Source organism: Odontesthes bonariensis, chromosome 20 (genome assembly GCF_027942865.1).
Source record: "Odontesthes bonariensis isolate fOdoBon6 chromosome 20, fOdoBon6.hap1, whole genome shotgun sequence".
NCBI lineage: Eukaryota > Metazoa > Chordata > Actinopteri > Atheriniformes > Atherinopsidae > Odontesthes > Odontesthes bonariensis.
This window is the reverse complement of record NC_134525.1, coordinates 3,365,751-3,385,665: the sequence shown is the minus strand read 5'-3', so window position 1 is coordinate 3,385,665 and position 19,915 is coordinate 3,365,751. Positions and strand designations below refer to the sequence as shown.

The 19,915-nt window shown below is 42.5% G+C and overlaps 2 protein-coding genes across 3 annotated transcripts in view; one reads left to right on the top strand and one right to left on the bottom strand.

Moving 5' to 3' along the window:
- Positions 1 to 250: 250 nt before the first annotated feature.
- Positions 251 to 3,500, bottom strand: eef1a1l3 (eukaryotic translation elongation factor 1 alpha 1, like 3). Its single transcript, XM_075452030.1, has 7 exons — positions 3,357 to 3,500; positions 3,083 to 3,262; positions 2,701 to 2,997; positions 1,847 to 1,997; positions 885 to 1,141; positions 583 to 817; positions 251 to 511 (listed from the first exon to the last, which is right to left on the bottom strand). Exons 1-7 carry the CDS (start codon positions 3,498 to 3,500, stop codon positions 402 to 404), a joined length of 1,374 nt encoding a protein of 457 aa, XP_075308145.1. The 3' UTR covers positions 251 to 401.
- Positions 3,501 to 7,690: 4,190 nt separating this feature from the next.
- Positions 7,691 to 19,915, top strand: part of fam49bb (family with sequence similarity 49 member Bb) — a 56,425-nt gene continuing 44,200 nt past the window's right edge. Inside the window, exon 1 of one of the 2 annotated variants that reach the window (XM_075452010.1) lies at positions 7,691 to 7,799. The gene's annotated coding sequence lies outside the window, so the exon portion shown is untranslated. Of the gene's footprint in view, positions 7,800 to 14,068; positions 14,236 to 19,915 lie in introns of those variants that run through there. The other variant, XM_075452011.1, reaches the window with a different exon arrangement.

Below are 19,915 nucleotides of genomic sequence, written 5' to 3'. Positions count from 1 at the left end.
CATATGAAACAAGCTTTTTAAGCCAATTTCAAGATCACTTTTATCTCAAAAGTTCTAAATATCACATCTTATTTCAAGAAATCTTGACAAGCTGATTTTCACTAGTTCCATTGGCAGATTTTTTGCTTATTTCAAGCAAAAGTCTTGTATTTGCGGTTTTAACTTATTTTTGGAGGGGAATTTTTTCCAGTGTGGTGATAAATTAACTCACGACTCAAGTTTTCTTCACTTTTTATTTTGGTAAGCTCATTTAAAGCAAAAATACACCGACTCTGCAGCTTGATATTAACACAGGAATATCATACACCTTAAAGAAAACATAAGCACTTTGCGTCACAGCGCAAAGATTCCACTTGACCAAATAAAAGGGTTCCCATGCAGCAGAACACTGGGAGCAGAACTTATTTACACACCGGAGCCTTGCGTGGAGCTCTGGAGCCCTGGTCCTTCTCCACAGACTTGATGATCCCCACAGCCACCGTCTGCTTCAGGTCTCTGGCTGCAAACCGACCTGGAGACGAGACGCTGTTAGAACTCAGACGAGCACACTATCCTGATAAGGGTCTTTAAGCTGGTGCCTACCTAAAGGAGGGTATGTGAAGAAGCTCTCCACACACATGGGCTTGATGGGAACCAGTTTGACTGTGGCAGCATCCCCGGACATCAGGACCTGCGGGTGGTCCTCCAGCTTCTTGCCCGTGTGGCGGTCCAGCTTCTCCTTCAGCTCGGCGAAGCGGCAGGTGACGTGGGCGGTGTGGCAGTTGAGGACGGGGGAGTAGCCCGCCTTCACCTTTCCCGGGTGGTTTAGGATGATCACCTGGAGAAGTTTAAGTCAGTGCAAAGAGCGAGCCCAGATGTGCAGGCTTCAACCGGACTGAACCAACCTGAGCCTCGAAGCTGCGGATGTCCGACGGAGGATCCTGCTGCGCGTTGCCCGCCACGTCCCCGCGCCGCAGGTTCTTCACGGACACGTTCTTGATGTTGAAGCCGACGTTGTGGCCCGGCAGGGCGGTCTGCAGGCCCTGGTGGTGCATCTCGATGGACTTGACCTCCGCAGTAAGCTTGGCGGGCGAGAACATCAGGGTCATGCCAGGTTTGAGGACCCCCGTTTCGATTTTGCCCACTGGCACCGTCCCAATCCCTGAAGAGAAGAAACGCATTTCAACACTGGAAAAAAAAAATGCGTAAAAAACAAATAAAAGACGTTTTTGCTTGAAATAAGCAAATAAATCTGCCAATGGAACTAGTGAAAATCAGCTTGTCAAGATTTCTTGCAATAAGATGTGATATTTGGGACTTTTGAGATAAAAGTGATCATGAAATTAGCTTAAAAACCTCTTCAAATAAAAAAAAAAAAGCTTGTTTCATATCGTCACCTTCCTAAAATAATCACCTAAGTCATGTCAAAGGTGTGGTCCAAAAAAAATGCCCAAGTCATTTATTTAATCTTAGTTTTTATAAAAAACAATAAATGTTCTTATATGTCAAGCATCATCCTTTGATACATACTTACTGAAATTATTATTTTATGCGATAATTTAACTTTGGGGGGAGTTTGTGTTTCCTAAAAAAATGACTTATGCGATTATTTTAGGAAGGTATGCGACTCAAAACAATTTGTTCAAGACTTTTTCATTTAACAAGATATTCCAGATGTATTGTCTTCAAACAAGTCCCTATATCTGGCTGAAATAGTACTTGTTAGGCAGTTGTGTCTGATATTAAGTGTAATGAGATATTTAGACTAGAAATGAGACAAATATACTTGGTAAGACTTTGATTTTTCTCCAGTGAAAACCAGTTTCTGGCCCAGCTGCAGCACATCTGGACCTCGTTTACGCCTTACCTCCAATCTTGTACACATCCTGCAGAGGCAGCCGCAGCGGTTTGTTGGTGGTCCGTACAGGTGGGTGGATGGAGTCCAGGACCTCCAGCAGAGTCTTCCCACTTGCAATCCCTTCCCTTCTTCTGACCTTCCAGCCGAGGTACCACGGCATCTGCACACACTCACAGCTCTAACATGCTGCACTGCACCATCTGCCCATCTTAAAGGGACAGTTCGCCTCATTTGACATGAAGCTGTATGACATCCCATATCAGCAACATCATTTATGAACATCTTCTTACCCCCTGCTGCGTCCTGTGAGCAGAGTTCCAGCCTCGTTTTGGTGTTGATGAAAGCGGGGGGTAAGAAAATGTTCATAAATGATATTGCTAGTATGCACTGGAAAAAAATGCTCCTCCAAAAATAAGTTTATAAAAAAAATAAATACTTTTTTGCTTGAAATAAGCAACAAAATCTGCCAATGGAACTAGTGAAAATGGGCTTGTTAAGATTTCTTGAAATAAGATGTGATATTTAGGACTTTTGAGATAAAAGTGATCTTGAAATTAGCTTAAAAACCTCTTCAAATGTAAAAAAAAAAAAGCTTGTTTCATATGATATGTGACTCAAAACAATTTGTTTTCAAGACTTTTTCATTTAAGATCTTCCAGATGTATTGTCTTCAAACAAGTCCCTATATCTGGCTGAAATGGTGCTTGTTAGGCAGTTGTGTCTTATATTAAGTGTAATGAGATATTTTGACTAGAAATGAGACAAATATACTTGGTAAGACTTTGATTTTTTCCAGTGTGGGATGTCATGCAGCTTCATGTCCAAAGAGGCGAACTATCCCTTTAAGCCCGCAGCCTCCTCACCTTCTGGGTGGCGGTGATCATGTTCTCCCCGGTCCAGCCGGAGATGGGAACAAACGCCACAGCTGCGGTGTCGTAGCCGATTTTCTTGAGGAAGCCGCTGACGCCTCGCACCACCTCTTCGTAGCGTTTCTGGCTGTAAGGCGGCTCAGTCAGATCCATCTTGTTCACGCAGACCATAACTTGCTTGACACCTAGAGTATAAGCCAGTAAGCCGTGTTCCCTGGTCTGGCCGCTCCTGGACACCCCGGCCTCGTACTCTCCTTTGGCCGCAGAGACCACCAGCAGGGCCACATCCGCCTGAAACAGCGCAGCGCCTCACAATAAGGGGCTCTCATTATATAACAAACAAACAAAAAGCGCTGTGAGGATACACATCTGTTACCTGGGAGGTCCCAGTAATCATGTTTTTGATGAAGTCGCGGTGGCCCGGAGCATCAATGATAGTCATGGTGTATTTCTGGGTGTTAAATTTGAGCAGCGAGATATCAATGGTGATGCCGCGCTCCCGCTCCGCCTTCAGTTTGTCCAACACCCAGGCGAACTTAAAGGAGCTCTTCCCCACCTGCAGGGCAGATAAAAACCAGGCCGAGCCCCCCTGTAAGCACCTGTTAAACATATGTTAAACACCTGTTAAACACAGCGTGTCCCCCTCTTACCTGAGCCGCAGCCTTCTCAAACTTCTCCAGTTTCCTCTGCTCGATGCCGCCACATTTGTAGACCAGGTGCCCGGTGGTGGTGGACTTCCCGCTGTCCACGTGGCCAATAACGACCACGTTAATGTGAGTCTTCTCTTTTCCCATAGCTGGACAAATTAATCTACTATAGGTTTGGGTTTTTTGTTTCTTGCTGTTCTGAACTGTTCTATCAATTGGACCTGCTCAGCCGCGTGTGCGCGTCTTTAAAGGCCGCGTGACGCACAACTGGCTACAGCTGTGCTGCTTAATCAGGCTTAATTGGTGTCCGTCAGTGGCCAGAGGCGGACCTGGCTATTTAGGCCCCGGGCATGGGCGTCGCACCCCTGGGGGATGGGGGGTGTTTCGACAGCCCCACTTTTACAGCAAGATGATTTCACCTTTTTGAATTTTCAATGACCAAATAAAGTTTTAACAAATCATAAAATGTGTTTTAAAGTCTCTGTACCCTCTTTAGAATAATTCCATTCAGATTTGAGCAGTGTAACTATTGTAGTTTCCATACAGGACCTAGTTTTGGACGATCAAAATGCAAAAAATGCAGTAAAATGGCCCTGTTCTGCATTTTCACAAATCAGAGAAAGGTTTCACAAATTCCAAACAAGGTTGTAATGAATCTATAACCTTTTTAGAATAATTCCATCCAGATTTGAGCAGTCTAACTATTGTAGTTTCCATACAGGACCTAGTTTAGGACGATCAGAATGCAAAAAATGCAGTGAAATGGCCCTTTATGCCCATCCATTTAATTCGCAAATCAGATGCCAACTTCAGCGTCGTGTCTATGGGCTTGATGTGGCGCTCATGTGCCCCCCCCTGTAACACCCCCACATTTAAAATCACCCCTGGCCCTGGGGGAACCATCCCTTGACACCCCCCCCAGAAAAAAAAGACTTACACCAACACAACAACATATTTTATTATTTGTATTATTTTATTATGTATAATCTTAAATACAAAAAAAGGTACAAAAAGATACCGCATGTAGCTTCCAAAATGCCATATCAAAGTATATTAGAAGTTATTTAGGTTATTTGATTTCGCATATAGCTCATAACAATAAAAATAATCCACAGTCAGGACTTCTTGTTGTGTTGCAAACACAAACTAGACCAGGTTCACTGGAAAAAATGTCCCTCCAAAAATAAGTTAAAAAAAACAACAAATACAAGAGGTTTTTGCTTGAAATAAGCAAAAAAATCTGCCAATGGAACTAGTGAAAATCGGCTTGTCAAGATTTCTTGAAATAAGATGTGATATTTAGGACTTTCGAGTTAAAAGTGATCTTGAAATGAGCTTAAAAACCTCTTCAAATGTAAAAAAAAGCTTGTTTCATGTGAAATGACTCAAAACAATTTGTTTTCAAGACTTTTTCATTTAACAAGATATTCCAGATGTATTGTCTTCAAACAAGTCCCTATATCTGGCTGACATGGTGCTTGTTAGGCAGTTGTGTCTGATATTAAGTGTAATGAGATATTTTAACTAGAAATGAGACAAATATACTTGGTAAGACTTTGATTTTTTCCAGTGTTGCCTTTGGGTGAAATTAGCTGCATGACATGATGCCTCAATTCTAATTCTAGTTCAGCAAAACTAAAAATCAAATACAGTCGTGGCTAATAGCAACATGTTAGCAAGAGGCTAACAGATAGCCTTTAGCCTACGTCACTGATAGAAATCTGCACACCTTTATCTTTTGCCCGTTTCTCCTCTTCTTCTCTTTCTAAACTGGGCACCTGATGGCTTCTTTGGTCTTTCACCAGATTTTTTTTTTTTACATTTTTCACATAACCCAGTTAATTACATGAAGGTATTTGGGTCTATGTTCATTTTAGGAATGAAATACAGTTTTTTTTTTTAGGGCGCCCTGGGCGGTCGCCCACATTGCCCAAAGCAAAAACCGGCCCTGCTGAAGGGCTTTCATACACGTCTTATTTCTTCTTTTAAGTTGTGAACAACACTTGAGTGGCAAGCAATGCTCCATCTTGAACTTTGATCAACAAGCAGCTGTTAAACCCAGATCAGATAATAATCTGAGAACAGATGGAAACCTTTGAACCCGTCCCGGTATGTTGGCTCTCTGTGCTCATTAAGCACCGATTTATGAAAGAGCAGGAATGAAAACAATCGTTTTGATTTATATTCCAGAAGATCCTGATTTTATTTCCTTATTAAAATCTCTGTTGTTACGACTATGAAACAGGAAGAGCCAAAAAAATAACTTTGTGGTGCAGGATAACAATAAAAAATGTGGAATCAAGGATGTTCATTTAGCTGTTTAAATCCCAGATTTGACAGAAAATGGTTTTATTTAACTGCTAAATGTGCATGACTCAAGCAAATACCTGCAGAAGTGTAAATGTACAGATGAGTCTGCAGTTGAAAACAGAGTTTTTTTGAGCTGTTGCACCTGCTGATTGACAGGAAACACGGGCCCGACAAGAGGAAACAAAGGAAAGGATCATGCTTCACAAAGGTAATCCAGCTCAGTGTAGCACAAGATGCTGGCTGCTCCTCGTAAAATGTGTCTGACGTTTGGAGGAAGAATAAATAAAATATAGGAAGGTTGTAAAAGGAAAACAAGCAGGTCGACTAAATTAAAGGGACAGTTCGCCTCTTTTGACATGAAGCTGTATGACATCCCATATCAGCAACATCATTTATGAACATTTTCTTACCCCCTGCTGCGTCCTGTGAGCAGAGTTCCAGCCTCGTTTTGGCGTTGATGAAGGTAGTCCGGCTAGTTGGCTGGGGCCACAAAAATAAAGCGTTTTGCTTCTCAAAACAATATGCGTTCAACAGAGTAATACATTTGCATCACAAAATCGTTCTCCAGGAAAAAGTCAGACCTCACAATCGCTTGGCCCTATTTTCTCTCCCTTCGTATCACTGCCTGCTGTGCAGACCGTGCAGACCGAAGTGCAGACCGAGCAGTCCCCTGCTTCCGAGCAGCAAACACCATAACAGGCGCGGCTGTCGGCAGGCGGCAGCAGGCAGTGATACGAAAGGAGAGAAAATAGGGCCAAGCGATTGTGAGGTCTGACTTTTTCCTGGAGAACGATTTTGTGATGCAAATGTATTACTCTTTTGAACGCATATTGTTTTGAGAAGCAAAACTCTTTATTTGTTAAACCCCAGCCAACTAGCCGGACTACCTGGGGGGTAAGAAGATGTTCATAAATGATGTTGCTGATATGGGATGTCATACAGCTTCATGTCAAAAGAGGCAAACTATCCCTTTAATGTCAAAGGGTCAGGATGGAAAACTCAAAGCAATATGCCTGAAAATAGAAGATACACAACTAAATAAATTAAAAACAAGGGAACTGATACAAATCCTGGAAGAAATGGGATTTACATCCAGAACGTAAACCGTCACTGAGACCTAAACAGAAGAAAGGAAGGTCACGGTGGGCTGAAGAGAAGGAGTCAGGGACTGTGGATGGGTGCATGAGAGAGGGATTCAGAGATGAATCACCAATCTGCTTTGGACGAGAAGATGAAGCTGGACTGAAACATAAAAATATGACACATGAGCACATTTCACAATCATAGATGATATGAGGTTGGGTTAAAGACATGGTTGGTAATCCTGTTCAGAAACACATTTTGTAATACTGGGTGAAATGGTCCGTCTATCCTGAGAGAAATCTATACAAGATGTATTTAGAAAAAGGGACGAAAATAATCAGACCTCTGTGGCAGCTGCAGGACTGAGAAAAAGCTGACCAATCCGAGATCAGCGGGACTGAGGTAAAAAGTCCAATAAATTAACTGATTTGCAGCTTTTCTGCTGTTGTGGGGATGTTTTACCTGTTTTACATCTGTAAAAATCAGTTATTTGACGCTTAAATCGTGTGTGTGGTTGGATCGTTGTTAGAGAATAGTGAGAATAGATATTTTTGTTTTTTGAACAACTTTGTTCAGCAAAATAAGTTAAGTATTTGGGGATCTAGTTGGCACAACAGCGCCCTCTGTAGGCTTTATTTCCCCCCTCTTGCCCAAGGGCACTTCGGTGGAGTGACTAAACCTCCGTTATCTGGTCAGAGGACAAAGTACTGGAACTAGTGTTAATGTTTAGAAGTCCGGACCAAAGGAGCGGCGGGATTTATTTATAGCCTCAGTTCAGTAGTAATCCGCTGGAAGTGGCCGTTAGAACAAAGCGGCGGGGTAACCCTCCGCGCGGGCGGGTCCTTTTTCTCAGACCGGAAGGGAGGGGAGTGTAACCGTTGGCCCCGCCCTCGGCGCTGACAGGCTGAGCAAACCGAGCCCAACAATGACGCCGGATCACTAACCCGGAAACAGCAAATCAGCAAATCGCTTTTCTTTCCCTCAGAGTGCACACCGCTGCTTCCAGCGTGGTATCCAGACATCGACTGCCGTGGTTCTCAACGAGCACCAAAGGTAAGAAAAGAAAAAGAGAAGGAAACTCTACTTGTTCTCCGCCTTTTCCCCCGGTTTCTCAGCCGGCCGGCTGCACTATCCACCGGTTGCCATTCACAGAAGCTTGTTTTTGAGCGACACATTGACCGCGTTCAGGTGGAGCTACACCCACGGCTCGTAAAGTAACTGTCTGACTGAACTAGCGGGGGTGATTAGCATCAACGCCCTGAACCGAACCGCTAACTTCCCCTGCTCACAGCCGGGTTTCTCTCTTATTGGTCCGGAGACTTTGGACCTGCCGCGCTGCCCGCAGCGTGCTGCTGCAGCCGGGCTATCAGCTGTGTTTCAGCTCATGTTTCAGCTCATGTTTCAGCTCATGTGTGAGGCGCGTTGTGTACACAGTTTCAGCTTTACAGGCAGCAAATGATGCATCATGAAGGGAAACGCACACACTGACAGCTGCGGCTTGTTTGGAGCTGGTTTGCCTTTGATGCTCGTCACTCTGATCGCTGCGGATGAGGAGATTTGGCCAGTTTTCAACCTCTGCGCTTCTTTTTTTATGAAGTATACACAACAGAAGCACATGCAGCCAGCATGTAAAGGCGTAATCTGTTGTTTTATTATCAAATCAAATTTATTTATATAGCACGTTTCATGTACAGAACAGTTCAAAGTGCTTTACATAAAATAAAAGCATTGCAGCAGGGAGTGTTAGAAGCATTAAAAATACATAAAACAATATAAAGAGAAACAAATAAAATAATTTAAAAACAAGCAACAGTCCGGATAAGTTCAAAGATATCGTGCAACGTTTACCCGGGTGTCTTTTATTATATTACCAGCCTTTTATTTAACTGGGAATCATTCAGATTGGAATAGATCAGGCCTTTATTTTCCCATTTCAATGACCAGATCTCAGTAGATTCAGTTGAAACGGATGGAAAGCAACAGTCGATTCATGGAAAATGAATCTTCTGACGTGGGATTCATCACATCAGCTCCTCCTCGGACAGTTTTACTCAGCATTGCCTTCAGCGTTGCAGAGATCTTTAGGTTTAGCTAAGTTTGGTTCTGTAATCAAATCAAATTTATTTATATAGCACATTTCATGTACAGAACAGTTCAAAGTGCTTCACATAAAATAAAAGCATTGCAGCAGGGAGTGGAAGAAGCATTAAAATACATAACAGAATATAAAGAGAAACAAATAAAATAATTTAAATGAATTTAAAAACGAGCAACAGTCCAGATAAGTTCAAAGATATCGTGCAGATTTCATGCATAGACACATGAGAAAAGAAATGTTTTTAACCTGGATTTAAAAATGTCTCCATTTGGTGAAAGTTTAATATCCACTGGCAGTTTGTTCCACTTGTTTGCAGCATAACAGCTAAATGCTGCTTCTCCATGTTTAGTCTGGACTCTGGACTGGACCAGCTGACCTGAGTCCTTGGATCTAAGAGCTCTGCTGGCTTTATATTCTCTGAACACATCACAGATGGAAACCATCAGCAGGCTTTTAAAATCTATTCTGTGACTGACTGGAAGCCAGAGTAAAGATTTTAAAGCTGCTGTGATGTGTTCAGATCTCTTAGTCTGGGTTAAAACTCCAGCAGCAGCGTTCTGGATGAGCTGCAGATGTTTAATGCTCTTTTTGGGAAGTCCAGTTAAAAGAGCGTTACAGTGATGGAGTCTGCTGGAGATGGTTTTTAGAGGTTAAAGGACTGAAGCACCAGTTTAATGTTCTATATGGAGTCCAAATGAATGTGAAATCTTTAACCCAGCTCCAAAGCCAACTTGCAGGTCTCTTCATTTGATTTAAAGATGGATCTCTCTGGAGCATCTCTGGCCTTTGCGACCACAGAACCATAACACTGAAGTGCGTCTCACTTACTTCCCGCCTCGTGTCTGCAGCGGGGGCTGAAAGTGGAAGCGAAACTCCCAGACAGATCGTGAAACTGCAGCATCTACATTGAAGGTGTCTCAAAGGGCTCCGAGTGTCCGCTTGGATAGAATTAGACCACATTAGTTAGGGCGTAGGGGAGGAAAAAGGGCAATCTTAGATGCATGGAGATGCGGGAGATTGTGAATCGATGCACAGATGTTTGAGAATCTGTTTTCTGAATGTTAACTGATGCGGATGAAGACTATCTCGGCTCCATCTCGGCTTTCATCGCCACGGATCTGCGTCCCCATTCGGTCTGAGGACCAGAGCTTCTGTGCGTTGATGCTGACTCTGCAGCCGAGGAGCAGCGTCCCACAGAGCCTCACGATCAGCAGATCTGCTCCAAACCTGAGCTGAGAGCCGGTGAACGCGTTCCAACTCTGTTACCTTTAGTTTGGTGTGAGGAATACACGCTGACGTCTGTATTCCTCGTTTAAAAAAAACATTTATTTTCCAGTGCTGGGAAGTACGGAAGCCCAGAGCGGACGTGGTACGTATAAACTTATTTTTTGATGGTTTTCTCGAGATAACGAGTTAATTTACCGATGGTTTTCGAGGCCACTTTTTCTCCCCCAGTCCGCCCCTGTTTATATGTGTTTATATGTATTTCTGGCAAAGGTTTTTACCCGTTTTTACCCCCTTTCATTGAAAACTGAATAAAGCAGCCCATGAATCAAACATGGAATGTGGAGCGTTTGTGAAAATGCACAAAAGCAAATCCTGCTGGTGTGACGAGCATTTAGTTTTCTCGAGATAACGAGAAAACAATAACGGCACCTCTCGTGCATCATTCGGTAACCATGGAGACGGCCTGGTCCCCTCAGCTGGTCACTGATGAAGTCGACTACATCAGCAGGATCTCTGAGGGGCACTGGTTAAAAACGCAAAACCTTTTTGCGGATGCACTATATCGTTTAGATGCTAACGGCGTTTTGGGGGCATGAAAACGCAAAAAAGTGAAACCGCCCTCCAGAGTGGAATTCTTGAAAACGCTCCACTGTCGCGCCACCGTGTAAAGGATGAAAAACGCAAAACTGCGTTTCTCGTCACATAGAAGTAGAAAGACTTGGTCTTGGTAGTGTTGCCACCTCGCCATTTGGCGTGTTTACTGCATCGATAAATACGAAACGTCACACACTTTTGCGTTTCCGTATGCACGCAGATTTTCACCCTAAAACGCTCGTCTAAACGCAGATTTAAAAGTGAAAACGAAACGCCACTTTGGCGTTTTGGTTTCAGATCGTTTCCGTGTAAAGGTAGCCTGAGGTGTAAACGCCTTTTGAGCTGCTGTCGTGCCGGCCGTCTCCTTAAATGAGAAAGTTATCTCTACAAGACAAACAAACTGCGAACACATATAAACAGGGGCGGACTGGGGAGAAAAAGTGGCCTCGAAAACCATCTGTAAATTAACTCGTTATCTCGAGAAAATGATCATTGTTTCTTGAGATAACGAGATAATTATGTCGTTATTTCAAGAAAACCATCAAAAAAAAGTTTACACGTACCACGGCCGCTCTGGGCTTCCGTAGGGAAGCTCGCCGGCAGATTTAACCTGTTTTACTGCTGAAAGCTTCCAGAAGGAAACTCATTCTGTGGCTCTCAGGCTGCCACACGGTGGGTCATCTGGAGGTGCGTTTGGTATTTAAAGAGTCGCTCTCCCACTCGGTGGATGCTTCACTCTGCAGGAATTGGACGCATGCAGCAGTTTTTGGATGTTTTGCTGTTTGCTTCCACTGGTCGTGCTGCTGATGAATAAAGTTTGGCTGTAACAGGGCCGTATCAGAAGGGTTTCTGGGGCCGTTCACATCTTCACGTGTTGGTAATCTCAGATGTTTGAAGCAAGCCGGCATGTTCAGTGACTTTCACAGATTATTTCAGAGTTCTTTACGTCCGCATGCTTTGAAATAAGGAGGAAGTTCCTCTCTCTGTTTCTTCTCTCTTCGGGTTTAGACTTTCTGGAAGACATGACGGCACCTGACTGGTGCCAGTTTGAAGGTTTTTAGACGTGGTGAAACTTGTTGCTCCCTGCGTCATACCGACACACACGGGTCAGATATTAGGCGGAGAAAACTCGCTTTCTTCCCTGGTTTTGGGGGACGTGAGTTTCATGGAAAATCTGCAGCAGAACTGACAGAAAAAAGCAGAAGTGAAAGAGAAATCTTCCTTTCCGCCTCGTGTTGCATCAGTGGAATATTTGTCATGTATTATTTTAGTTTGTGAAACAGCCATGAAGGGCAGACGCGGCTCGCTCGGCAGAATGTTTTCCCCTCATGAATCCCACTTCAGTGCAGGTACAGACGTGCAGGTGCACTCAGGCACGACCTTTTCCTAGAAACTAAACCAGCGCCGTGCTGATAATCAGAAGACAAACCCGTGGGGTCCGCTGGACCCGGTCACCCCAGAGAAATCCCACTTGGGGAGATTTCCCACATACTTTCTCCTGTTGGGCCGGTTGTTTATCCTCCAGCTCAGTGGGTGTTAATATTGGTTCATTTGAATTATTAATCATGTTTCTGGTCCTCTTCTGGGTCCGCTGCTGTTTTGTCTTTTTTTTTTTTTTGTAATTAACTTTTTATTGATTCCATATATCAATATACTTTCTATACTATCAACATTCTTTACTGCACAAAATCTGCTCTCGATGAAGACACAAAATCAGCCCAGTTTTCCCAGTGATTCTTAAAGGTATCTGTTTGTAGTCTAGCTGAGAAAGTCAGCTTCTCCATCCTATAAATATTGAGCATCATCTCAACCCAATCCTCCATTGTAGGTGCGTCTGTTTTCAGCCATTTCCTGGTGATGGCTTTTTTTTTTAGCTGCCACCAACATTATTTGAAATGTGTGTTTTTGATCCTAACCTTGTAATCTCCTGGTTCTCTTTTCCCAAAATATAAAACATAAATGGAAGTTTCACTTTAAGAATTTTTTCCTTACTCTTCTTAAGCTCGGGCCAATAAGATATAATACGAGGGCGTCCCCAAAACATATGGAAATGATTGGCCTTGTTTTCCCCACAAAGTCTCCAGCATCTTGTATCTGGAGATTTCTGTTGTGCTGGTGTAATGACGTATCTTACAATGTTCTTCCAACCATACTCTGTTTTCCATTGTCCTTCGTTTACCTTCTCCTGTTCCTCCTCTGATAACACCCTCCCAGCCTCTTGTCCCCACTTTTCTTTTATATTCTATGTATTGTTCCGCTGCTGTTTTCATGCCTCGGACATGCAGACAGAACACGGCAGAATCTCTTATTTGTTGCCTTGAAAACTGCCCAATCTTAGTTTGGAAGAAAGTTGCCGGCCCCGATGGTTCTGGCTTTGTTTCTGAGCTGTGTGCTGCAGGTTGGATGACCGCAGATATGCCCGCTACGAGCTTCGCTGCAGACTCCTGCTGACAGACTCCATCACATACCCCATTACAGCGCCGAGCGGAACCCCGCGCAGTCCGAAGTGCTGTCCGGTGGAATCATCGTTACGTGTCCAGCTCATGCACCGTCGGGTCGCTTCACTGTGGTTTCGGGACATTTCAGCAGCCAACACGCATTTATTTGCTCTCTTGAAAGACATCAATACTTCGCAGAGCCATCGTTTAAAGGGATAGTTCGCCTCTTTTGACATGAAGCTGTATGACATCCCGTACTAGCAACATCATTTATGAACATCTTCTTACCCCCTGCTGCATAGTCCCCAACAAATGAGCCTGTTTTTTTTAGTGTTTTTTATATTCTAAAGTGAGTATTAGGCTGCCTGTGGTCTGCAGAAAAGGGCCGTGTTCTCTTTAATAATGCTGTTTGTGCAGTTGTTTGGATTAGCTCTGTCCTGTTCAGCACTCTGCTCTAACACCATTATCATGACCCGGCTTAATCCGGCAGAGACGGACGCTCACCTCGGTGTCTTTCACTTTCAGAGTGTTTTTGATGCTTTTAAAGGCCTCGGAGGTGCAGCTTCGTTATTTATTCACCATCCAGCCGTGTCATATAGTTTCAGGCTCTTTCCACAGTTTACGCACTTCTCTTTGTTCCGTCGCCGTATCTTTTCTGTTTCCCGTCTTGAGCACTCATAATTCTCCTCCCCTCGTTGCTCTTGCATGCCTGCTCTTGTCCATAAGCCGATCGGAGGAAAACTGATGATATGCTTAAGTCCCTCAGTGGGAGGAACTGTATGCCTTCATCTCTGTGTGTCGGCTTGTGTTTGTTCACATGGCTGCGTTACTGCACAGCACTTTTAAAGGGTTAACACCTCCTCCCAACAGTTAAAATCAAGTCTTTAAACCTCGTTAACATGTGCACACAAGGGGCTTTTCTACCCTTTATTCATACCTGTAATAATCAGCCAATCACAGGGCTTTACCACCCTCACTTTCCAATGGATTCAAACCAATTCCTGCATTTTCCCGAACGAGTAACAACTGGCAAAGATTTCTTTGTGTCGTCAGACTAAAGAGTCGAGTGTTTTTCCAGAATTGCCGTGAAGCGCCTGGAACCAGGTAACCACACAACAAAAGAAGCTGACAGGTGAGACATTTTAAAGGTTAAATGCACCAAATTCTGTGTTAAAGTTACCGCAGCAGCGAGTGATCAGGCGTTTTACTGAGATATAAACGAGTCGCTCTCCCTCTGTGAGTGCTGTAATCAGAGTGTCTCTGTTCCATCACACCATTCGTGCATGGCAGCGTGTGTGAGTGCATGTGAGCATCTGGCGTGCACTATGGAGTGTGAACAGAACAGAAAAGCATCCACGTGTAGAGTGATGAGATCGGATTAAACTGTTTTTTGCTGCTTTTTGTCAGACTCAGATTCTGCTTCTGTGGTTTTTACAATTTATTTAATTGTTTATTTAATTGTACGTCGAACTATTGGGTATAAAGAGTTTATTTGGATGCAATTTTGAGTGGAAGTTGAATTGATTGCATACTCGATCCTTCATTCCTTGAAAGAGCTTTGACTTGGATTGATTTTATTACATCTTCTCAGCATTATCACCACATTCTGCTTCGGTTACCATGTCTGGCGTTTGTTTCTATGAGCTCCATGTTTCTATAAGCTCCATGTTTCTATAAGCTCCATGTTTCTATAAGCTCCATGTTTCTATAAGCTCCATGTTTCTATAAGCTCCATGTTTCTATAAGCTCCATGTTTCTATAAGCTCCATGTTTCTACAAGCTCCATGTTTCTATAAGCTCCATGTTTCTAAGCTCCATGTTTCTATAAGCTCCATGTTTCTATAAGTTCCGTGTTTCTATAAGTTCCATGTTTCTATAAGTTCCATGTTTCTATAAGCTCCGTGTTTCTATAAGCTCCATGTTTCTATAAGTTCCATGTTTCTATAAGTTCCATGTTTCTATAAGTTCCATGTTTCTATAAGCTCCGTGTTTCTATAAGTTCCGTGTTTCTATAAGTTCCATGTTTCTATAAGCTCCGTGTTTCTATAAGTTCCATGTTTCTATAAGCTCCATGTTTCTATAAGTTCCATGTTTCTATAAGCTCCATGTTTCTATAAGCTCCATGTTTCTATAAGTTCCATGTTTCTATAAGTTCCGTGTTTCTATAAGTTCCATGTTTCTATAAGCTCCGTGTTTCTATAAGCTCCATGTTTCTATAAGCTCCATGTTTCTATAAGCTCCATGTTTCTATAAGCTCCATGTTTCTATAAGCTCCATGTTTCTATAAGTTCCATGTTTCTATAAGCTCCATGTTTCTATAAGCTCCATGTTTCTATAAGCTCCATGTTTCTATAAGCTCCATGTTTCTATAAGTTCCATGTTTCTATAAGTTCCGTGTTTCTATAAGTTCCATGTTTCTATAAGCTCCATGTTTCTATAAGCTCCATGTTTCTATAAGCTCCATGTTTCTATAAGCTCCATGTTTCTATAAGTTCCATGTTTCTATAAGCTCCATGTTTCTATAAGCTCCATGTTTCTATAAGCTCCATGTTTCTATAAGCTCCATGTTTCTATAAGTTCCATGTTTCTATAAGTTCCGTGTTTCTATAAGTTCCATGTTTCTATAAGCTCCATGTTTCTATAAGCTCCATGTTTCTATAAGCTCCATGTTTCTATAAGTTCCATGTTTCTATAAGTTCCGTGTTTCTATAAGTTCCGTGTTTCTATAAGCTCCATGTTTCTATAAGCTCCATGTTTCTATAAGCTCCATGTTTCTATAAGCTCCATGTTTCTATAAGCTCCATGTTTCTATAAGTTCCATGTTTCTATAAGCTCCATGTTTCTATAAGCTCCATGTTTCTATAAGTTCCATGTTTCTATAAGCTCCATGTTTCTATAAGCTCCATGTTTCTATAAGTTCCATGTTTCTATAAGTTCCGTGTTTCTATAAGTTCCATGTTTCTATAAGCTCCATGTTTCTATAAGCTCCATGTTTCTATAAGCTCCATGTTTCTATAAGCTCCATGTTTCTATAAGTTCCATGTTTCTATAAGCTCCATGTTTCTATAAGCTCCATGTTTCTATAAGTTCCATGTTTCTATAAGTTCCATGTTTCTATAAGCTCCATGTTTCTATAAGTTCCATGTTTCTATAAGCTCCATGTTTCTATAAGTTCCATGTTTCTATAAGCTCCATGTTTCTATAAGCTCCGTGTTTCTATAAGTTCCATGTTTCTATAAGCTCCATGTTTCTATAAGTTCCATGTTTCTATAAGTTCCATGTTTCTATAAGTTCCATGTTTCTATAAGCTCCATGTTTCTATAAGCTCCATGTTTCTATAAGTTCCATGTTTCTATAAGTTCCATGTTTCTATAAGCTCCATGTTTCTATAAGTTCCATGTTTCTATAAGCTCCATATTTCTATAAGTTCCATGTTTCTATAAGCTCCATGTTTCTATAAGTTCCGTGTTTCTATAAGTTCCATGTTTCTATAAGCTCCATGTTTCTATAAGTTCCATGTTTCTATAAGTTCCATGTTTCTATAAGTTCCATGTTTCTATAAGCTCCATGTTTCTATAAGTTCCATGTTTCTATAAGTTTCCTTGTTTCTATAAGTTCCATATTTCTATAAGCTCCATGTTTCTATAAGCTCCGTGTTTCTATAAGCTCCATGTTTCTATAAGCTCCATGTTTCTATAAGCTCCATGTTTCTATAAGCTCCATGTTTCTATAAGTTTCTATAAGCTCCATGTTTCTATAAGCTCCATGTTTCTATAAGTTCCGTGTTTCTATAAGTTCCGTGTTTCTATAAGTTCCATGTTTCTATAAGCTCCATGTTTCTATAAGCTCCATGTTTCTATAAGCTCCATGTTTCTACAAGCTCCATGTTTCTATAAGCTCCGTGTTTCTATAAGTTTCCTTGTTTCTATAAGCTCCATATTTCTATAAGCTCCATGTTTCTATAAGCTCCATGTTTCTATAAGCTCCATGTTTCTACAAGCTCCATGTTTCTATAAGCTCCATGTTTCTATAAGCTCCATGTTTCTATAAGCTCCATGTTTCTATAAGCTCTTTGTTTCTATAAGCTTAATGGTAAATGCAGCAGAACGCACGATGCTATGGTTTAGTTCACTGTTTTGAGGAAGCTTTGCGTCACTAACGCCAGCAGATTGCTTTAGTAGTTTGCTGATGAACACACTCTGAGTTTTGCAGAGGCCCTAACTGTGGTGGTGGCTCATGTTTGCAGCCTTTGGCCTTAATGAGCAGCACCCTCAGACGTGTGTTAGTCAGTGTGTGTTTGTGCCAGTTTCTGATCTCTGCTGGTAGACTCGAGCATTCCTCTCTACCTGCTCACTTCCGTCCTGTGGTGTTGGCTTATCTGAAACCCTGAGCGTGCTCATAATGAGACGACGGAGCAGGTTTGTGCGGCTCCTCCTGCAGGCAGGCCATCTGAAGGCCTTCAACAAGATGCAGCAGCATCTTCTGAGTGAATGTGGAAACAAAGCAGAAGGCACTTTGCATTCATTCTGCCAGCATAAAGCTATAAATAACGTGGCTTACTCAAAGCGGGAAACACACACACACACACACCTTTCACACATGCACTGAAACCCCTTCAGACTCTCGTATAAGGAACGCAACAGAAGAGAAGGTGTTGATTTTCCTCTCCAATGGACACCTGAACTCACAGCTGAATTGAATTGCTTTACTGCGTTACAATAAATGACAAAATTACATCAAATCATTAAAAAAAAAAAGTGTTGATGGGGACGGATCTATTTCGGCGCTCTTGAACCTAGCATGACATCCTCGTGTGGCCGCCCACATGTCGGTGGACACGGCGTGCTGCTGCAGATGGCGTAGCAGCGTGGTGGGAACTCGCTCATTTTGCGTGCGAGCGTTATAGTGCTGCCCCCGCACCAAACCTCCATCCACACACCGTGTTAAAGCCCGAGCTGCATTTAATCAGCTCTTTCTTTACTGAAACCTGCACCATTTTTTCACTGTTTCTGCAGGATTATGCTGCAGCGTTTCGGCCACAGCTGTGCGGACTCTGGACTTTGTTCTGTAGTAAAAACTCATGTTTATTTTACTTTTTTTTAGACTGAATATTCGTCTCGAGCCACGTGTTCTCTGATCTAGTTTTCCAGTTAACTGATAATAAGTTAATGAACCCATATCGGCACTGGATTATGAAACACGTTGCTGCTCAAACCTCCTTTTGTCTTTTATTCTCAAATGAGTTGAAATGATTTGCTTTGTAGGGCTCCATTTATTCATTTATTTCTAATATTTTGAAAAGATGGCTACAAATTTAAAGGCACATTTCACATTAGAGGGAGAGGAAGCATCGGTAGCTATAAGGTGAATGGCACATTGTGTAATTTCGTGGTCACGAACGTATTTGCAGTGATGTTAACGTTTCAGGCTCTGGTTGCACGGCGGACTGTAACTGGCAGGTTATCCTGCAGCCGGTGTGACTGAGCTGTGGGAGTTTTCTCAGCGAAATGAGACGCTCTCAACGAGCGAGGAAAAGGGGAGCGCAGGTTGTCACGGCAACCCAAGTTGGAGGTTTTATTCAGAGGCGTTGAAACCAACCCGGTTCCACTCCTCCGTCACAAATGGACCAAGCTTTTTAATTTTAATGTCAAAAACACTTCCTTTAGTGGCGTCTGACGTTCATCGGGGCGCCGAGGCGTCATCAGCAGGCTTGTGCAGAACCTAACGATCCATTTGATCTGGATCCGGTGTGTCGAAGCAGGGGAACGTCTAAAACCTGCAGGACGGCGGCCCTGAGTTCTGATTGTCTGCAGCTCTCACATAAGTAGGGGCCGCTGGTCCGAAAGCTCCTTAAACCACACAAACTACTCCCTCATTTTCCAACTTTGCACCAAGATGGAGGAAAAAATAAACCGAAACGGATCAAACGTGAGAATGTGTGCATCTTAGTTTCCGTGGCAACCTGATTGGAAGGATGTCTGGGTTTCTCTCCTGGACCTGCTGCCTCCGCCACCCGACCTCGGATGATAGATGGATGGATGTGTGTAGCACCCTCATAGTTCCAATTAGCAACATCTTTAAGTTCTTGCATAAATATGTTGGTTTTGTTCTTAGAACGACTAGATTCTAGCTTTAATTGCGTCACCACGGCGCACTTTTTTAGGAAATAACAAAGAGAGAAATGAAAGAAACAGCAGGAAGTGGTAGAAAATGACTGTGTTAGTTTTTATTGCATGTACTCATCTGAGTTGGTCTTTGATGACGTGACTCCTTTCAAGCCTTTCTGAGGAGAAACAACTTCTCACTTGACTCATAGTTCGACTCAGAGGTGACTGAACCTCACAGCTCGCACCGACAACGGATGAAATTTAGCAACTGTGCTAATTCTGGCATGTTTACATTGATGCTCTGCTGATATGTTGATTAATGTGCGTTGTCCTAATCAAATAAATAAATAATAAAAAAACAAATAAGATAAAAAAATAAATAATAATAAATAAAATAAAAAATAATAATAAAAATAAAATAAAAAAATAACACACAATAAAATAAAAACACTGGTTAGCTGTGCGGGGCTGTTTTTGTGACGGACCGGATTTAATCGTAGCTCGGAGGAGTGACCGCAGCTGAATCCCACACTTGATTGAGCTGATCATGTGGGTCTTTGTCTGCAGCAGCACTGAGGTGAATGACAGCAGTGTGAGCCAGAAACCTCAAAAACACGATGATGGTTTCAACAAGTCATGTCGGCACTGGTGAGGACTTTTAGAAGCCCGAGAGCCTGGGAACCATAGCCAGAACGCTGAGTTTCA